Raw genomic sequence first — 21295 nt, forward strand, 5'->3', positions numbered from 1 at the left:
CACACCTGCGTTCGCTATTTTAATGATAGCCATGTCTTGTTTTAATAGAAGACTCTACAGCTGGGTTCACACGTCACGGTCAAAATGGTGCTATTTGCTGCAAAACGCATCAAAAACGCATTTTGACCGCGACACGAGAACCCAGGGCATGAGGTAGTTTTGGACCAACCCAGATGATTGGCTGTGCAGTCACTAGGCGACCACTATTGAACCAGCCACAATTTGCTTGAGCTGTAATACCAGGCACAGCCCCTTCAGAGGTGTGGCGTTGTTCCAAGGAAAAAAACAAAAAAGGTTTTTTGAAGTTCGAGAGTAAATATTGCTATGCATGCAAAATTTACCTGAACTTTTTTGAGAGCCAGGGGCGTTCTGTCCAGATGGCAGCTAGCTCGGTACACTTCACTGAATTGCCCCCGTCCTATCTTCTTCTCTATTTTGAAGTCTGCCAGGTTGCAGCGGTAAGGATAGGAGGTTGTGTGTTTCTGTATAAACAACAAAAACATTAACATTTGCATTAACAGTTTACCATAATCAAATCATAATCTACACTAGCTATAACATTTGGTCAAAATGTTTGTTTGATTGGCATGTCGATGTTATTTTTGTCAACATATGAGCATATGAATACAATAATAGAAGAAAAATCACTTTATGTAATCAATATACACAGTGTAATTTCTGCCCATATACAGTATAGCAATATAGTGTAGCAGTTAAAAGGGAAAAAAATTGGAAAAACAAATTTGGCTGTTATCTATAGCTTTAGATTACATTCATAAAAGACAAATCAAATACGGTGTTTAATATATATGAATAGGTTTATAGAGTGGGATTTTAGTCTTTAGGCCCTGTTCACACAGAGTTTTTTTACACAATTTTTGACGCGGAAAAGAAGCCAAAAAACGGCCGAAAATGCCTCCCATGAATATCAATGGAAGGTGGATGCGTTTTTTTTACCGTGAGTGGTAAAAAACGCTAGCGGTAAAAGCAAGCGACATGCCCTATCTCTAGCCGTTTACGCCTCTGACCTCCCATTGACATCAATGGGAGGCAGAGAAAGCGTATTTCGCTGCGTTTTTGCCCGTGGCACTAATAAGCGCGAGTGAAAAACGCAGCGAAAAACGCGGCAAACGGCGTGCAGGCAGATGAAAATCTGCTTCAATATTCCAAACGGAATTTTGAGGCAGAATTTTCTGCCTGCAAAAAACTCTGTGTGAACTCAGCCTTAGGCTGGATTCACACGAGCGTGGCGTTTTTTCGCACGCAAAAAACACTTACCAGCTCCGTGTGGCAGCAGCATATGATGCGCGGCTGCGTGATTTTCGCGCAGCCGCCATCATTATGACACTCCATTTGGATGTTTGTAAACAGAAAAGCACGTGGTGCTTTTCTGTTTACATTCATCCTTTTGACAGCTGTTGCGCGAATCACGCGCATCCCACGGAAGTGCTTCCGTGCGTCATGCGTGGTTTTCACGCACCCATTGACTTCAATGGGTGCGTGATTCGCGCAAAACGCCGAAAGAACGAACATGTCGTGACTGTCCGCACATGTCCGCACATGTCCGCACGGCCCCATAGACTTATATAGGTCCGTGCGACACGCGTGAAAATCACGCGCGTTGCACGGACGTAATACCCGTTCGTCTGAATAAAGCCTTAAAGGGCATGTTTTGCTAATAGCCTGGATTAAAAATCTCCCACTACTTTTGGTATGCTGCTTCAATGCAGTGATATGTGTCTCCATGGTTACAGACTATAAAAACAAATCCTGCGTAGTCCGGTCCTGCAGTCAAACTCCCTTCCATCTGCCCCTACTTTAACCCACCTACCAAATGCATGTTAGTAGGAATTGTGAGATAGATGTAAGGGAGAATAACTGCAGGACCAGACTACACAGGGTTTGTTTGTAGTCTATTCACAGAAGTTAGCAGAATTTCTCCCGTTTTAACCACTTATTCCTAGAGTTCGATCTAATGTTGCAAAGATTGATTCATGTATTCAATCATTTTTGTACTTGCCATAATCTTGAAATTATTACCCTAACTGCTTCTTTAGAGGTGGCCATACACCTAAGATTAGGCTCAGCTAGAATGCGGCCGATTAATCGTACATCAGACTGTTCGTACGAATGATCCGAACATCAACTTGCCTGACTGAACTGGCAGATAAGGGATATAGGGGCAGATTTATTAAGACTGTCGTTTCATACACCAGTCTGAAAGGAAAGTCCATTTAAGTGAGTTCCGACAAATTTATTGAAAGGCGCACATCTAAATAAATTTGCCACATTTGAACTCTCCTAAAGTCAGAAATCGACGTCTTTTTATGGCTTTAGTATTAATAAATCTGTCTAAAAGTTGTAGGTCTTGCCCACACCCGGTAAAGCTCAGCCGCTTATGTCATTTTTCCAAATATGCCAAAGCCAATTTGGTTTTTATTTTGCAACGATTTTGCGAAAAAAGCGGAAAAAAATTAAATTTGACTGAGACGTGAACATAACCTATAGAGCAACTCGAAGGTGTTGTCTGGCTTAGACCATAAAAAGCCTTTTTGAAATACTGCATTAGGGCACTCTTAGTTAACCTAAGGGACTTATTTATTTAGAACCTCAATAAGAACCTTTCCTATCCCACTTCCCCTTTCCCATCCCTTGGTTGAACTGGATGGACATGTGTCTTTTTTCAACCGTACAAACTATGTAATTCATTTTACTGGACACCATGTAATCCATAATTTCTCCTGTGGTGGTGCTGTAGGTGAATTAAACGCATGCTGCCCGGTTCCCTATAAATAATAGAGGATTGCTGGAGGTACCAGCAGCAGGACATCCTGTGATCAGCTTATATTTGAGGGACACCTAACAAAAAGGAATGACCAGAGCGAACAACCCCCTTAAAGAGGCTCTGTCACCAGATTATAACTTGACTATCTCCTACATAATCTGATTGGCGCTGTAATGTAGGTAACAGCAGTGGTTTTTATTTTGAAAAATGATCATTTTTGAGCAAGTTATGAGCTAGTTTAGATTTATGCTAATGAGTTTCCCAATGGACAACTGGGCGTGTTTTTACCTTTTACCAACTGGGCGTTGTAAAGAGAAGTGTATGAGGCTGACCAATCAGCGACCAATCAGCGTCATACACTTCTCATTGTTCCAGCCCAGCATGATCCACAGCACAGTGTGATTGTGCAGTGAAAGAATTAAACACGCCCAGTTGCTAAAAACACAATACACGCCCAGTTGGAAATAAGAGAATACACGCCCAGTTGTCCATTAGAAAGGCTCATTTGCATAAATATAAAATTGCTCATAACTTAGCCAAAAATGATCGTTTTAAAAAAAAAAACAAAAAAAAAAAAACGTTACTGTTATCTACATTGCAGCACCGATCACATGCAATAGGAGATAGGGATTTGAGAATCTGGTGACAGAGCCTCTTTAAGAAGGGATTTTACATAAAATATTAGGTTTCGTTGTTAGTAGAATAATTGCTTTTACTACAAGCAACTTCAAATTACCATTGAGCTTCCCTGCCTGTAGGCTACTTATAGTTTTACAACAGCCAATACTGTATGTCTCATTTACAGACTGTTGTTGATCGGAAGTCACAAAAGATATGAAATGTGTTTCCTGGTCTAAGTTACTCCAAATCATAGGCGCTACACAAGTATACCTGTAGCAAATCGTAAAAACATGATAATGTGCATTTTTCATTAAATAAAAAAAAAAAAATTTGACATAGAAGAATTTTGTATTTTTGTATGCGCACGAATGTGATAAAAGAACGCATTAAGTGCGCTCTAACAAGGGGTTAAACATTTTTAAGCAAAAGAGGGAAAATAATGATTTTCTAAGTTACATTTCATCATAGGAGCGTTCATTGCATTTCAAGTCCCTTAAGGAAAGCGAAAGGGTTAAACGGCCATTAAAGTCTAGAGCAATCTTTGAAAGTGGCACACGCAATTATAAATATGGATAATTAGCAGCTCCAGCCAAGAATAAAATGTCACAATGTCACACAGATCTGTCACAGTCCGCTAATGAATGCAGTCACATATCTCCAGGCTTTCCTCCTCTTCACAAGCCTGTTGCAAGTGACCAACCAGGGCAGTCGCAGGGGGATACAGCTCACTCACTGCCGAGAAAAACTTCACACCACTTGATACTTGCCCATTTGGCACCACCACCCCACACCACTAATAACCAGACTGTACACTCTGGTACCAACAGCAAAAATTAACACTTACTCCTATTCCATTTTTATCATGTACATAAGGGTTTGGAAGAGTAAGAATAAATTAATATGAAAAACCTTCACGGTATTTAAAATAAAAGATGAATATAGTTCCAGGACCTTGTTCTCACAGGACATAAAAACACAAGCGTGCCAATCATGACAGTCTATAAAAGGAGTATAATCGTCTCAGCCAATAAAGTGCATTCAGTGTACAATGAAAAGATACCATTTTCTAGTAATCTTTGTGTAGATCTCGGCTTGCAGTCATTCAACAGGAACCTTCATAATTCACGTCCTGGTCATGTGATGATCACACAGGTACAAGCTCTTTACAGTACAGTCAGGCTGGGTTCACACTGCACGTTTTTGTTGCGTTTTTAGCGTGTATTTTTTTTTTTATTTGGTTGATGAACTCCCATTGAGAGGCATAGGAGTTTATCTACCAAAAAAAAAAAAAAACGCATGCTAAAAAACTCAACAAAAATGCACGGAGGCATGGAGGCGATCAGCCTGTGGCACTGCTGAGGTGTTATCAATGCGGCGTGGCATGGAGGCGATCAGCCTGTGGCACTGCTGAGGTGTTATCAATGCGGCGTGGCATGGAGGCGATCAGCCTGTGGCACTGCTGAGGTGTTATCAATGCGGCGTGGCATGGAGGCGATCAGCCTGTGGCACTGCTGAGGTGTTATCAATGCGGCGTAGCATGGAGGCGATCAGCCTGTGGCACTGCTGAGGTGTTATCAATGCGGCGTGGCATGGAGGCGATCAGCCTGTGGCACTGCTGAGGTGTTATCAATGCGGCGTAGCATGGAGGCGATCAGCCTGTGGCACTGCTGAGGTGTTATCAATGCGGCGTGGCATGGAGGCGATCAGCCTGTGGCACTGCTGAGGTGTTATCAATGCGGCGTAGCATGGAGGCGATCAGCCTGTGGCACTGCTGAGGTGTTATCAATGCGGCGTGGCATGGAGGCGATCAGCCTGTGGCACTGCTGAGGTGTTATCAATGCGGCGTAGCATGGAGGCGATCAGCCTGTGGCACTGCTGAGGTGTTATCAATGCGGCGTAGCATGGAGGCGATCAGCCTGTGGCACTGCTGAGGTGTTATGGAAGCTCAGGTTGCTTTGATAGTGGCCTTCAGCTCGTCTGCATTGTTGGGTCTGGTGTCTCTCATCTTCCTCTTGACAATACCCTATAGATTCTCTATGGGGTTTAGGTCAGGCGAGTTTGCGGGTCAATCATGCGCAGTGATAGTTATTACACCAGGTATTGGTACTTTTGGCAGTGTGGGCAGGTGCCAAGTACTGTTGGAAAATGAAATCCGCATCTCCATAAAGCTGTCAGCAGAGGGAAGCATGAAGTGCTCGAAAATTTCCTGCTAGACGATGCGCTGACTCTGGACTTGATATAACACAGTGGACCAACACCAGCAGATGACATGGCCCTCAAACCATCACTGACTGTGGAAACTTCACACTGGACCGCAAGCAACTTGGATTGATGCCTCTCCACTCTCCCTCCAGACTCTGGGACGTGGATTTCCAAATGAAATGCAAAATTTACTTTCATCTGAAAACAGGACTTTGGACACTGAGCAACAGACCAGTCCTTGTAAAGACTTAGGAAAACTTTGCGGGTGTTTTGTGTTGATTCGCTGATTAGAGTGTGACACCATTTGTCTACAATCTTCAACTTTTAACCAATATTCTAATTTTCTGAAAGACTAAATTTTGAGTTTTCATTAAATGTTACCTTAATCTTCAAAATTAAAATAAAAAAATGCTGGAAATAGATCACTCGGTGTGTAATGATTCTATAGAATATAGGAGTTTCACTTTTTGAATTGAATTACTGAAAGAAATTAACCTTTTCATGATATTCTAATTCATTGAGAAGGACTAGTATGTAAGTATACATATATTTATTATTGAGTTGGATTGAAACTTTGTTGGGTTAACAAAGCACACCACTTTATTTATTCACAATTTGGAGTGCAGCCTCTACTTTTTGCACCTATGGTCTCATAGCATGAGCCTGGGAGGATTTACTTTGTCACCCACTCGCTGGAGCAGTGCTGCTTTCATATATATATATATATATATATATATATATATATATATATATATACATACACACACACACACACACATATATATATATATATATATATATATATATATACACACACACAATAATTTTTTTCTTTTTATTTATGTTGTTTGTTCAAAACACACCCACTGATTTTTTACTTTTTTTTAAAGCTATACAGGATCCAGAATAAGTACAATGATGGGACTGGACAGTCACTTTGAGGTTCTATTATTTATTTGATCTCCAAAAAGTAGAAACTTGTAGACTGACACATTGCTAAAAGGTAAATGCATTTTACGAGGCTTGGATTCAGTAACCGGATCAATATCTGTCAGAAAACTATATTATACTTAAAAACAAAGATGTTGCCATAGGCGAAGCGGTTGAACTTGTAGCAGTGAAGTGGTTAACACTGCTCAGCTTGATACCATTACTACACCGGTGTATCTGGTACATTAATAAAAGAAAAGTCCTGCTGTGCTGTACAGTTCATGTGACGTCTGATCACTAGGGGGCTGTCTATGATATCTTGTATTTTACCAGAGGAATCCGACTTGCAGTAGAAGTGGACTCCTTTATTTGTCTGTTTGTAACTGAAAAGTAGTGTAGGGAAATAAAACATTGTAGTGCAGCTCTTTCTTTCACAACATTTTACTTGGATGATAATTATCTCTGGATCAGAACGATAATAATTGTGTAAGTATAGGATTTAGATACAACAGAAAGAGAAAAAGGGCCAATTTTCTCTTCTGCAATGGATGCAATGCAGTGGGGATCATAACTTCAATAAATGTGGTCCATTGGAGGTTTTAAAGAAGTGATCCAGAATTAGAAAGGAAAAAAGCCTGCTTTTTATCTAGAAACAGCGCTACTCTTGTCCATGGGCTGTGTCTGGTATTGCAGTTCACAGGGGATGAGCTGCAATACCATACACAGTCCACAGACACAGGAGGCATCATTTCTGGGGATCGAAGCAGAATCTTTTTTTTTTCTTCTAATCCTGGACATCCCCTTTTTGAAAAAAAAAGTAAAAAGACAATCTTGGATAAAAAGCTTGGCATGCAGTGTCTACTTCATGACCCCAGAGAGTTTCAAAAGGAAGGCTGCCCTATTTTCCTTACCAAAAATTACAGGGAATTACATTAAGATTTTAGCCCACTACCGGTTACTGCCTTTACAACAATAATTTTTTTTTTTTTTTTAAAAACCCCAAAGATGATAACATTTGCAAAGCTAAGAAGGAAGAGAGACCACTACCTAGTTTAGCCATAAAGGGGACACCAGGTCAAGGCCCTTTTACACTGGCTAATTGTCGGGCAAATAAGCAGTCATAGAACGCTCGTTGCCAATAATTTCCCTGTGTAAACAGGGCAGCGATCAGCAGATGAACGAGGAAACGATCGATCATCTGCTGTTCGTATAGTTTTAAAAAAGTAAAATATTATCTTTGTCGGCAGCACATCTCCCTGTGCAGTCTCGTTGATCTGGCCAAAATTTACTTGGCGCATGGCTGCCAAATACCCCTAGGGCCCTGCAATTTATGTTAATGTGATAAAGCTTTGGGGCTGGCGGACTATAGACAGACACAGTTATGGGTCTTTTAACTTGTGGCTAATAAGACATCTCTTCAACCTCGAACTGAATTCCCAGATTTTGGGTGGATGATTCCTTGAATTCATTATGGCTCATCAAATAATAAGGAATTTCCCCTCACCCGATTTAATCTATTTTTGCTAATTTATCACATTTAAATGTATCACATAATCTTCAATTAATTTTAATATAAGATAAAAACAACACAAGTAAACACAAAATGCAGCTTTTAGAATTATTATTCCTTTCATTGAGGATACAAATGAATTCAAAATCTATATTACCCATGTGAAAATGTAATTGCCCCCCTAAATCTAATAACTGGTTGCAGCCACCCTGGGCAGTAACAACTGCACTCACACACCAGCTTGCGATGAGTCTTTTACATCGCTGTGGAGGAATTTTGACCACTTTTCATTGCAGAATTGTTTTTTTTTTTCATTATCAAGATTTTTATTTTGTAGCAACAAAATTACAGCATATATACATTACACAGTTTTGGCAGAAAAATTTGTATCATGTATAAAATACAGATTATAACAGTTTATAAACATTATGAAGATGCATAAACCCAAATAGGTGGTAGCCTCCCACTCATCTAAAGAGCGTATGAATTAAAGTACAGTAGAACTAACTGTACCCCATATACAGTAATATAATACCATAGCCAAGAGGACCAGGCCTCAATAAAGTAAACATTGGTATATATAAGTGCCACAGAAAAATTATAACAACAACACAAGACACCAGACAACAAAGGGAAACACAAACACACATAGCGCATAGAGAAAAAGATCACATAATTTGCTCAGAACCTACCATCAAGCCATAGAGGTAGATCAGTACCACCCCGGAATCCAGACCATACTGCCCAAGTTTGGACAAAGAGCACAGACTTGCCCCTGTCTGCTGACAGTAATTCCTCCATTCTCATTATCCCGTTCACCTCTGTCACCCATTCCGTCAAAGAGGGAACCGTATGAGATTTCCAGTGCCTAGGTATCACCGTTCTCGCCGCAGTCAGAAAATGTCGAAAGATACCCCTTTTGAGGTGTGTGAGAGATCCAGGAACCATGGAGAGTAACCCAATAGATGCCGAGGTCGGAACTTCAATGTGCAAGAGCTTCTTGCCCAAATCAAAAATCTTCCCCCAAAAAGTACGTATCCTGGGACAGTCCCACCAAATATGCAACATGGTTCCAGGAGCTTCCCCACACCTCCAACAATCAGCAGACACATCCGGAAATATCTTATGCAGCAAAGCAGGGCAACGATACCACCTAGTGAGTATTTTGTAGTTTTTTTCCTGGGCAAAACAAGACATTGGCAATTTATGGGCTAACAGGAAGGCAGTACCCCATTCCTCTTCAGTATGTTGAACCCCCAACTCTTCGTCCCATGCATTGGTGAAAGACAGTTGAGAAAAGGAACAGCTGGGCAGAAGAACTCCATGCAAGTATGACAATACATGCGAAGGGGCCGTTGATAAAGATAAATACTTTTCTAAAGGAGTCTTATCCTGTAATAACACCAGACAGTCCTCCAGAGAAGAGAGATAAGAACGCAGCTGTAAGTATGACCACCAGGTTGACCTTCTCCCCGGGCAAGCCTCAGAGACTGCATTCATTGACAACATGACACCTTCAGGAGTAAGGGTCTCAGACAGATATGAACCTTCTCTTCTCTCCCAGCAGAGGAATGTATCCATACCCAACGCCGGAGGGAACGAGGGGTTGTCGAAAAGAGGAGTCATAGGACCCGGCCGATTCACCAGGCACGCAGCACCCATGATCCGCTCCCATACCACAAGAAACTGACGTGTGAGGAAAGGCAGAGATAGACTATGGCGCTGTAGGACAGTCAACCACGGCAAAGAGGACAATGCAAGAGGAGACATATCTCTTTCGATACGCACCCATTGCTTACCTGTTTCCGAGCGGAACCAATCCACTACCCTCATAATCAGTGCGGCTTGATGGTATCTTTTAAAGTCTGGAAGACCCGCGCCCCCGTCAATTTTTGGGCGACTAAGGACAGCAAAACGAATGCGAGGCTTAGAGGAACCCCACACAAATTTGGTTATAGCCCTATGTAAGGTCTTGAAAAAACCCGCTGGTATTACAATAGGGACAGTCTGGAAAAGGTATAAGAATTTGGGCAAAATATCCATTTTGACCGCATTAATTCGCCCAAACCATGACATGCGGTTCCCTCCATATTCTGCCAACTCCTTCAAAGTACGTTGAAGAATAGGTGTGTAATTCAACGCGAACAAATCTGCCTGTTGCGTGGGCACCTGCACCCCCAAGTATTTTAAGGATGTAGATTGCCATTTGAATGGGAAAACCCGAGCGAGATGGGCAGCCATAGAAGCATCCAGAGATATATTCAAGGCCTCCGATTTGGAGTAATTAACTTTAAAATTGCTTAGATGACCAAAACGCTCAAATTCCTCAGTCAGAGATGGCAAAGAGATCATGGGAGTTGTCATAAATACCAGGAGATCGTCTGCATAAAGCGCTAATTTATGATGCGGTGATCCTACCCGTACCCCATTAACATCAGGGTTGCCCCGCAGTGCCACTGCCAGGTGTTCCATAACCAGAACATACAATAGAGGCGATAGTGGGCACCCCTGTCTCGTGCCATTAGCAATAGACAAGGAATCAGATAGGAGTCCATTAACACGAACCCGAGTCGTAGGCCTATGCTATAATGCCATTATCCTATCCACCATAGTAGTGCCAAGGCCTACCTGTTTTAGGACACTGCGGAGGAACACCCAATGCACTCTGTCAAAAGCCTTCTCGGCATCAACTGACAGCAAGCACATCGGTATCTTACGGGATTGGCAAAATGAAGTTAAAAGGAGAGTTTTGTTGGTGTTATCCCGTGCCTCCCGACCACATACAAACCCCACCTGATCATCCCGTATCAATCCAGGTAACAACGGTGACAAACGAGATGCAAGCAACTTCGCGAAAAATTTTACATCTACATTAATTAATGAGATGGGTCTGTAGTTAGCGCAAGAGGTTGGGTCCTTGCCAGGCTTTGGTAACAGAGTAATGTGAGCCTCGAGGGACTGGGGTGCAAAGGGACACAAGGAAGATACTGAGTTAAAGACTTTCGTCAAAAAGGGAACCAGTTGAGCCTTAAATGTTTTATAAAATTTGTTGTTAAATCCATCAGGCCCTGGACTCTTGCCCAAGGGTGATTTGCCCACTCCAAAATCTTAATTTTGTTTCTTCTGAGCCATTCAGAATTGGACTAGCTTGAATGCTTCAGATCATTGTCCTGCCGCATAACCCAACTGCGTTTGGGCTTTAGGTCACGAACGGACGGGCGAACATTCCCTTTCAGGATTTTCTGATACAGGGCAGAATTCATGGTTCAATCAATTATAAGTCGTCCAGATCCTGGGGAAGATAAACAACCCCAGACCATCACACTACCACCTCCATTTTTGACTGTTGGTATGATGTACTTTTTTTAAATCTAAACAGAGCAATCACTGGAAGGAGTTTTGGCCTAAAAAAAAATAAATTCTCTGCACTGCGAGAGTAAGATCACTTACACCTTTACTACAAGCTGGAGTTGCAGGTGGATTTTTTTGGGCTTTGTCTTTGAACCTCGAGTTCCATTTTGCTTTTTTGTGGTGTCCCATGGTTACTAGTTACATCATATTGTAGTTTCTGTATTTATGATGTACTTTTGGTGTTCGCTTTATGCCAGATATAACAAGACCCATGTCTTCAAACAAGTTCCACCTTTGACACCTTTTTTTTCCAAATGTGAGGAGAGCCTTTGTGTTTTTTTTGGTCAGCAGTGGTTTGCCCCTTGCAAATTTCCCATGGATGCCTTTATTGCCTAATGTCTTTCTTACTGTATACAATGATCATAAAGAGGCAAGTGAGGAATACAATCTTTTAGATGTTCGTCTGGGTTCTTTGTGACCTCTTGGATGAGCAGTTTCTCCACTTTTGGTGAAATTTTGGTAGCCCAGGTTCTATTTAAGTGATGTTTAGATTCAACAGGTCTGGCAGCAATCATGTTCGGGCGTGACCTCGTGAAATTGAACCCAATTTTCAATTGAATTTGGTTAACTGGTTTATTTAGTAACTAGGGAGGCAATTACTTTTTCACATGAGGCCAGGTAGACCTGAACTGCATTTTTGCATTTAAAAATAGCATTTTGTGTTTACTTTATCTTTGTCTAATTTTACAAGTAATTTGATGATCTAAAACATTGAAGTGTGACAAATAGACAAAAATAGAAAAAATTTGGAAGGTGCAAAATCTTATTCACAGCATACACACACACACAAATTATTTTTGGCAATAGATTCAATGTATCTACTACTGTTTTCTCTCCATAAAAAAAGAAACTCATAGGAGGAGAAATATACAACTGAAATTATTTAGATCAGAAGATAATAAAGGTCATTAAATTCCTCACTAGCCAAAATACAAAGAACTGTTTAAAGGGGTTGTCCTGTCCTAAAAGATTGATGGCCTATCCTCAGGATAGGCCATCAATATCTTATCGGTCGGTGCCTGACTTCCGGCACCTCCACCTTGCACTGATCGTACGAGCGCTGCTTCTCCATCATTTCCTTTACTGTTCACACTGTTAATCGTCGACACACCCTTAGCGGCGATTCATATTACAGCTTTTTCCCATTGAAGTGAATCGGAGATGGCTGTGATACTGTGAACCGCCGCTACAAGTGTGTTTGCGATTAACAGCATGAGCAGTAAAGGAAATAAAGGGGAAGCAGCGCTCGTATGAGCGCTGCGGCCCCTTCAAAACAGCTGATCGGTGGGGGTGCCGGGAGTTGGACCCTGACCGATAAGATATCGATGGCCTATCCTGAGAATAGGCCATCAATTTCCCGCGACTGGAGAACCCCTTTTAGATTGCCCTCTACACTTTCAATGAGTGAAATTGAAGGCACATGTATTTACAAAGGTGACCCACAAAGATGTATTCATACTATGTATTCATCTCATAAGTGGTTAGGACTTACACATGGACTTTTGACACAATTTCCAATCTGGGAACTTTGAGAAAAAATGCATTACCAAGTTGGGCCAAACTTTATTTTAATGGGATAAGTATAGCGAAATTGGTGGTCTCTGCCACGTAACACTAAACTAAATCTATCAGCAGATACTTTGGTGAAATCAGATCCTGCAGAAGCATTAAAGAGACTCTGTCACCACATTATAAGTGCCCTATCTCCTACATAAGGAGATCGGCGCTGTAATGTAGGTGACAGTAATGCTTTTTATTTAAAAAAAAAACGATCTTTTTTCACAAAGTTAGGAGCGATTTAAGTTTATGCTAATGAGCTTTCTTAATGCCCAAGTGGGCGTACTTTTACTTTCGACCAAGTGGGCGTTGTACAGAGGAGTGCATGACGCTGACCAATCGGCATCATGCACTCCTCTCCATTCATTTACACTGCACTAGCGATATAGATATATCGCTAGTGCAGCCTCATACACAAACCCTAACATTACTACAGTGTCCTGATAATTAATACACATGAAATCCAGCCTGGACGTCATGTGTACTCAGAATCCTGACACTTCTGAATCTTTTTTTGTGAGATTCCGGCAAGTGAAACCAAATCTCGTTTAGCTCCGAGATCTCGCGAGATTTCGTATACGTTGCTGGAATCTCACAAAAAAAGAGTCAGAAGTGTCAGGATTCTGAGTACACATGAGTGACAGATGACAGAGTCTCTTTAAATCGCAAAAAAAAAAATTGACCTAAGGGGGGATTCACACAAGCGTGTATCCGGTCCGTGCGGGCCGCGTGGTTTTCACGCGGCACGCATGGACCAATACAAGTCTATGGGGCAGTACAGACAGTCCGTGCTTTTTGCGCAGCGTTTGTCTGCTGCGCAAAAAGCGCGACAGGTTCAATAACTCTGCATATTTCGCGCATCACGCACCCATTGAAGTCAATGGGTGCGTGAAAACCACGCAGGTTGCACGGAAGCACTTCCGTGCGAACCGACTGAAACAGCGCACCAGCTGTCAAAAGGATGAATGTAAACAGAAAAGCACCACGTGCTTTTCTGTTTCCGAACATCCAAACGGAGTGTCTTTGCGATGAGCGAAGCCGGACAAGCAAACCGAACCCGGCAAAAAAATTATCGGTACGCGACGTCAGGAGATAGTCACTGTCCATGGTGCTGAAAGAGTTAAACTGTTTCAGCACCATGGACAGTGACTTCCGATCCCAATATACATGAACCTGTAGAAAAAAAAACGAAGTTCTGACTTACCGATAACTCCCGACTTCTTCCTCCAGTCTGACCTCCCGGGATGACAATTCAGTCCAAGTGACAGCTCCAGCCAATCACAGGCCAAGCACAGGCTGCAGCGGTCACATGGACTGGCGCGTCATCCAGGGAGGTGGGGCCCGATGTCGAGAGGCGTGTCACCAAGGACGCGTCACCAAGGCAACGGCCGGGAAGTTCTCGGTAAGTACGAACTTTTTCTTTTTTTTCAACAGGTTTTTCGATATTGTGTTCGCCATTCACTGTCGAGGGTGCTGAAAGAGTTAGCTCTTTCAGCACCTTGGACAGTGACGGGCGTCGACTAGCCTCATCTCTATGATGGCGGCTGAGCGAAAATCACGCAGCCGCGCATCATACACGGATGACACACGCAGCTGTCAAATGTTTTTTGCGCGCAAAAACGCAACGTCCGTCTGTATCTGCCCTAATACTTTTCTATGGAAGCTTGCAGCATGAAGAAAGTCGGCATGTAGCCCTGTCCTACTAATAAGTTAGAATTGTTTGAAATGAAAATAAATTATTATTATTATTATTATAACTTGAGCTATAATAGACTCCTGGACTGGGCATGGTAGGGAATTAATTTATATTCTTTAGCTATTCTTCATATATTTATCTGGTAAATTTAGGAAAGTTCAGCGGGTGAACTATAAAGTTCATACATGGCAGGTATATGTAGATTACAAATAGCTCAATAGTACTCGTGTATTAAAACTTTTCACGTAATAATTGGAATAATATAAACCGCTGATTGTATTAGAGAGCCCGCTGACCTGAGGATGGGCTGCTCAGTGTAGTTATCCTCGCTATGCTGGGCTTGATGCCTGGTGATGACTGGACACCTCGGCTGATATGCTTTGGCATGCTCCAAGAGTACAGCTGCACATTTACATATGCAATGACCTAGATTAGCATTCCCTATCACAACCCATCAGACCTAATTAAAGTAATGGAGCTTTCATACAGCCTTAAGTGGGAAAGGGGATGTAGAGCCGTAGACAGGGCCCATGCATGCTCATGGCTTGTCAGGATATAACAAGCGTCCTTCTACTTGATTAAAACAATATATTCTGCGCGTATAATTTCCCTTCCCCCAACAGAAGAACCTAAACAGCAGAAAAATACAGACAAATGTTCTTAGAAGAATTAAAACAAGTGCACAAAGACCAACCACTGAAGGTGAAAATACATATACAGCAAAATTATTCTAAAATGCAACGGAACCACTGACAAATTTAACTATAACTTTATATGTCCACAACATAAATTACACGTCTACTGACCACTATTTACAGTATAACCTGAAACATGACAAAGTTTATATATTCATGGGCTTCTAATATAAAATAACTATGGATACACAGGACTGCTGATATCTATGAAAAAGTTCCATCAGACCTCTACAGAATATCTGCAATATTTTTAATGCAAATTGATACATTTAATTTAAATGGATGAAATCCACAATAAATCTGCATAATGCCGGGTATGTTACGGGCTTGAAAATACAAAGACCGCCCTAAAATCGACACCGATTTGGAAAAATCTAATTCTCTAAAAAGGTAGGTAATTTCAGTGGGGAAATTTTATACGCAAAGAATACGGACCCAATCCAGTGTGTGGGGATAACCTAAAGGCTCAAATGAATATCCAGATTATTTTTTTACAAGCCCAGATATTTCTGGGAACAGTAGAAATTGGTTTCTAAGGCCTCATGCACACGACCGTAAAAACACCCGTTATTGCGGGTCGTTATTACGACCCGCAATAACGGGCTCATAGGCTTCTGTTAGCCACGGGTACCTTCCCGTTTGCTCACGGGAAGGTACCCGTGCCGTTAAAAAAGATAGAACATGCCCTATTTCATGCCGTAATAACGGCACCGGCATCCCATAGAAGTCTATGGGGCTCCCGTAATCATGGGTGGCTCCGTGTGTTCACCCGTGATTACGGGAGCGTTGCGAGGTGAGGCGAGGTCAGGGGACTACCCGGTCTGCAGGCCACAGCCCAGTGGCGTAACTACCGCCGGGACTACAATGAAAACTATGGCAGAGCGGGGAGGTATCTCCCCGCTCTGCCATAAACAAAAGACATGTATCCCCTATCCTGTAAAAAATAAAAATAAAAGACGTTCATACTTACCGACAACTTCCTGCTTCTCCAGTCCGGTCTCCCGCCCGTTGCCTTGGTGACGCGTCCCTCTCGACATCCGGGCCGACGTCCTGGATGACGTTTCAGGCCATGTGACCGCTGCAGCCAATCACAGGTCAATCACAGGCTGCAGCGGTCACATGGACTGCCGCGTCATCCAGGGATGTCGGGCTGGATGTGAAGAGAGGGACGCGTCACCAAGACAACGGCCGGGTAAGTATGAATTTCTTTAACTTTTATTACAGAAAAGGCTGTCCCTTCTCTCTATCCTGCACTGATAGAGAGAAGGGGCTGCCGATTAGTGCAGTGCTATTTTGCTGCCAAAAACGTGCTCGTAAATACGGGTGGAATACGTGTGACACCGGACCCATATTTACGAGCACGGGTTCGTAAATACTGGTGCAAAACGGGTGGAATACGTGTGACACCGGACCCGTATTTACGCCAGTATTTACGGGTGTGAAAAAATACGGTCGTGTGCATGAGGCCTAACTAAATGAAATGAAGCCCTGCTATTTCCTATAACAAATTGTCCATTACAATCACTGTTAAATCGCTGTTGCAATAGAGATATCGGGTATGAAAATGTTTTAAAGCCACTCATTAAGAACTAATATACATAATTAATGCTACAATATGAAGTTATCAAATACAGTATCCTGGCCAACCAAAGGAACCCAGCCTACATCAGGAAAAACCCTATCCATATATATTATGAAGACACATGGATGTCATATTGGCTGACTATCTGTCCATGTATTACCGGAACCCAGGATGGAAACCTGATGAACTCCATTATATGTCAGGATTTGTCGGAATCTGATCAAACACAAATGTGACATAGCAATCACCGATCCATTATAAACTGATGTCATGATTCTAATGTGAACAGATCCTAACTTTCTGTCAAATTTCAAAGGTTAGTGATTGTTGACCTGCAGGTTTCAAACTCAGGGGCGTAGCTAAAGGCTCATTGTCCCCGATGCAAAAGTCCTGTGTGATGCGGTCTGCTGGACCCTGTATCTAAGCCTACCACATGCCCAGCAGACAGTATTACACCATGTATCACACTTTATTACATAGGCCTCAGTTACTATAGTAACTGTGAAAAGACGTGGTGCGGGGGGCTGTGGGCCATTACTATGGCTTTAGCGAAAAGCTTTACATACAGTGCATTCCAAAAGTACCTTTCACTTTTTTCATATTTTGTTATGTTGAGGCCTTGTGCTAAAATAAAATTAAAGAAAAAATCAAGCTTTTCCCTCTGACAAAGTGAAAACCGAATTTTAGAAATTTTTGCAAATTTATTACAAATTCAAAACTCTAATTTTGCGTGAACATAAGTATTCAGACCTTTTGCTATCCCACGTGAAATTTAGCTCTGGGGGCCTCCCATTTCTCTAGATAATTTTTGAACTGGAAATACCTTGATTGGAGTCTCCTGTGGTAAATTAATTTAATTAGATATGATTTGAAAAGACACACCCCTGTCTATATATGGTCTAACAGCTGACAATGCATATATGAGCAAAAACCAAGCCATGAGGAGGAATGAACTGTCTATAGAGCTCAGAGACAGGATTGTGTGGGGGCAAAGATCTGGGGACGGGCACAAAGAAAAAAAAAAAAAGATCTACAGCACTAAAAGTTGCCAAGAGCACAGTGGGCCCTGTATACGGTCATAATTCCTAAATGAAAGAAGTTTGAAACAACCAGGACTCTTCCTGGAGCTAGCCGCCCCACCAAACTGAGTAATCGGGGGAGAAGGGCCTTGGTAAGAGAGGTGACCAAATACCCAATGGTCACTCTGGCTGAGCTCCAATGATCCTGTGTGCAGATGGGAGACACTTCCAGAAGGTCAACCGTCACTGCAGCACTCCACCAATCTGGGCTTTACGGCCAGAAAGAAGCTTCTTCTCAGTAACAGGCACATGAAAGTCCGCCTGGAGTTTGCAAAAAAAAGCGCCTAAAAGACTCTCAGACTGTGAGAAACAAGATTATGTGGTCTGATGAAACCAAGGTTGAACATTTTGGCCTCAATCCTAAGCGTCATGTCTGGAGGAAACCAGGCACTGCTCCATCACCTGCACAATGCCATCCCTACAGTGAAGTATGGGGGTGGCAGCATCATGCTGTGGGGGTGTTTTTCAGCGGCATGGACAGGGCGACTGGCCAGGGAAAGATTAATGAAGATAGTCTTAAAGGAACAGTGTCACCACAAAAAAAAATTTCATGTCAGTTTAATGTTAGTGTTTTATTAAAAACGTTTTTATTTATTTGTGTGTTTGTGTGTGTTACTTTTTTCTATTTTTTCAATTTTTCTTCCCTATGGGGGCTGCCATTTTTTTTTCCATTTCTGTATGTGTCGATTAACGACAAATACAGACATGGAATACGGCAGCCACAGTCCCATAGGGACTGCGAACGGGTCCCGTCCCATCCACTTCTGTGTACGCCGTCTCTGTGTGGGAACTGCGCATGCGCCGCTCCCACACAGTCCAATTTGAAATGCGCGCCGTCCGGCGCCATTTCCCTGTGGACCGGAAGTCGCGGCCGGACAGTAAGATTGCTACTTCCGGTCGCGGCTTCCGGACTTGTGCACTTGGACCAGCGGCAGCAAACGGAGCGGACGGGCCGGAGGGAGCCGCGGCGGGAGGAGCAGGTAAGGGATTTCTATGTATGTTCGTGTGTGTGTGTGTTTACTACTGTATGTAAACCTACTACACTGTGTGTTAGCTCAAAAAATGGCGACACACAGTGTAGGAGGTTAGACCATTCAATCCCCTCGTTTATCCCGGCACTAGCCACGATAAAGGAGGGGGGATTCTCAGAGCTCACTAGAGCGAGTGCTTTTTTCCCAATTTTGCAGCAAAAAGCAATGTGGTTGCTTTACCACATGCAATGCTGCAATTTTGGGAATAGCTCCATCTAGTGACCAGCAATGGGAAATATTATAAATTAGAATCTAATTTATAATATTTCCTGACTCGTGAAAAAAATGAAAAAAAATTGAACAATGTTTAATCACCTACACACTAAATGTTTAATTAAAAAAAACATGTTTTGCTGGCAACACATTCCCTTTAATGAAAGTCTGACGTCCAGAGCACTCTGGATGAGGTTATGTCGAAGGTTCACCTTCCAACAAGACAATAACCCTAAGCACACAGCCAAGACAACACAGGAGTGGCTCTGTGAATGTCCTTGAGTGGCTCAGCCAGAATTCTTATTTGAATCCAATCGAACATCTCTGGAGAGACCTGAAAATGTCTGTCCACCGACTGTCCCCATCCAACCTGACCGAGCTTGAGAGGATCTGCAGAGAACAATGGCAGAAAATCCCCAAATCCAGGTGTGCAAACCTTGTGGTACCATACCCAAGAAGACTGGAGGCTGTTATCACTGCCATAGGTAATTCAACTAAGTCCTGAGTAAAGGGTCTGAATACTTATGTCAGTGCAATATTTTATGTTTTCTTTTTCAATAAATTAGCAAAGATTACGAACATTCTGTTTTCACTTTGTCATTATGAGTGCAGAACGATGAGAAACTTTTTTTTATTTCAGCACAAGGCCTCAACATAGCAAAATGTGAAAAAATTGAAAGGGTCTGAAGACTTTCCGAACACATAGTACTTTCTATTGCAGTTTTAGGGAAAATTTAGGGAAAGGGAAAATCAGCTGGCCGGGACTTTTAAGTCTGATGTGCAAAAATATAAAGGTTTATCCTTGATGCTTTTAAATAACTTTTTGATTTTCAACTAAACAGTTTACATTGTAAAAAAATTATCATTACGGGAAACTGGCATTTTAAAAGGGTTTTCCAATCGAAAAAAAATTTGTGACATATCCACAGGATATGTTATAAATGTGAGATAGATGCGGGTCCCACCTGTGGGACCCGCACCTAATACTATAACGGGGTCCCCTAAACCCCATTCTACTGCTCTGTTTTGTGGCTGAAACGAGCTACGCCGTTTCTGTAATCCATGGTCGGGAAGCACACGTGTTTCGACACGTGTTATATGAAGGGTCTTTCTCAAAGCTTGAGAAAGACCCTTCATATAACACAGGTCAAAATGTTGCTGTTGCATGTACAGTAAACTTTTTGCTGCTACTTCTGGAGATGTGTGCTGCTGTCCATACTTTTAATTTTTTGCCATTTATAACATCGGATTGGGCTCGTTCGATTTGACAGCATGTCACCATCCCTTAAACTCGGGACCTGTGCTGCTTTTTCCCTTCTAATCTTTGGATATACTGTGGAAATGTCATAAATGTCTCTGATGGGAAAACCCCTTTTATCTAGTCCTTTAGGTATTAAAGATAAGTGATAGAAACTGGTTTATGCAATATATTACATAGGTGGGCACAAGGAATCTCTAAGGGTATGTTCATTTGCATTATACTCCAAAAAAACAATTGAAATACGCCTGCAAACAGTTTCCCTTTGATTTTAATGCGAAATATACTGTAGTTTACTTGAGGCGTATTTTTACGCTGCTGAATTAAAAAAATACGCCTCATAAAAAAAGTAGTGACAAGTCACGTCTTGAAGTGTTTTACAAGGTGATTTTCCATTGGCACTTAAAAAAAAACACTTCAAAATACACTTACAAAAATAAAAACGCTTTTAAAGTCAGCTCCAAAAACGCCTGGATTCAAAGGCTGTTTTTTCTTGAAATCAGCCTTGTACTTTTCTGCCTCAAACATATGCCATGTGAACATACTCCTATTTGGAGATATATGGGCTTATATATTAGGCAAATGCATTGCCTGCAACTCCCTAATATTGTCAACTAAAAGAATGACTGTATTTCTCTCACCCTTAATCAGGTACACCTAAAATCGAGAAATTCCATTAATCCAGCACTTGCTTGCTGCACAGAACTCCAATAAGAATTTTACCC

General features: G+C 42.0%; 1 protein-coding gene across 2 annotated transcripts in view; it reads right to left on the minus strand.

Moving 5' to 3' along the window:
- The window catches only part of NEK6 (NIMA related kinase 6), a 184523-nt gene that overhangs the window by 72920 nt on the left and 90308 nt on the right, over positions 1-21295 (minus strand). For both annotated transcript variants that reach the window (XM_075834220.1, XM_075834221.1), the window contains exon 4: positions 342-482. In XM_075834220.1, coding sequence (XP_075690335.1) covers positions 342-482 — 141 coding nt within the window. The remainder of the gene's footprint in view (positions 1-341; positions 483-21295) is intronic.

This window comes from Rhinoderma darwinii, chromosome 8 (genome assembly GCF_050947455.1).
Source record: "Rhinoderma darwinii isolate aRhiDar2 chromosome 8, aRhiDar2.hap1, whole genome shotgun sequence".
Lineage (NCBI taxonomy): Eukaryota > Metazoa > Chordata > Amphibia > Anura > Rhinodermatidae > Rhinoderma > Rhinoderma darwinii.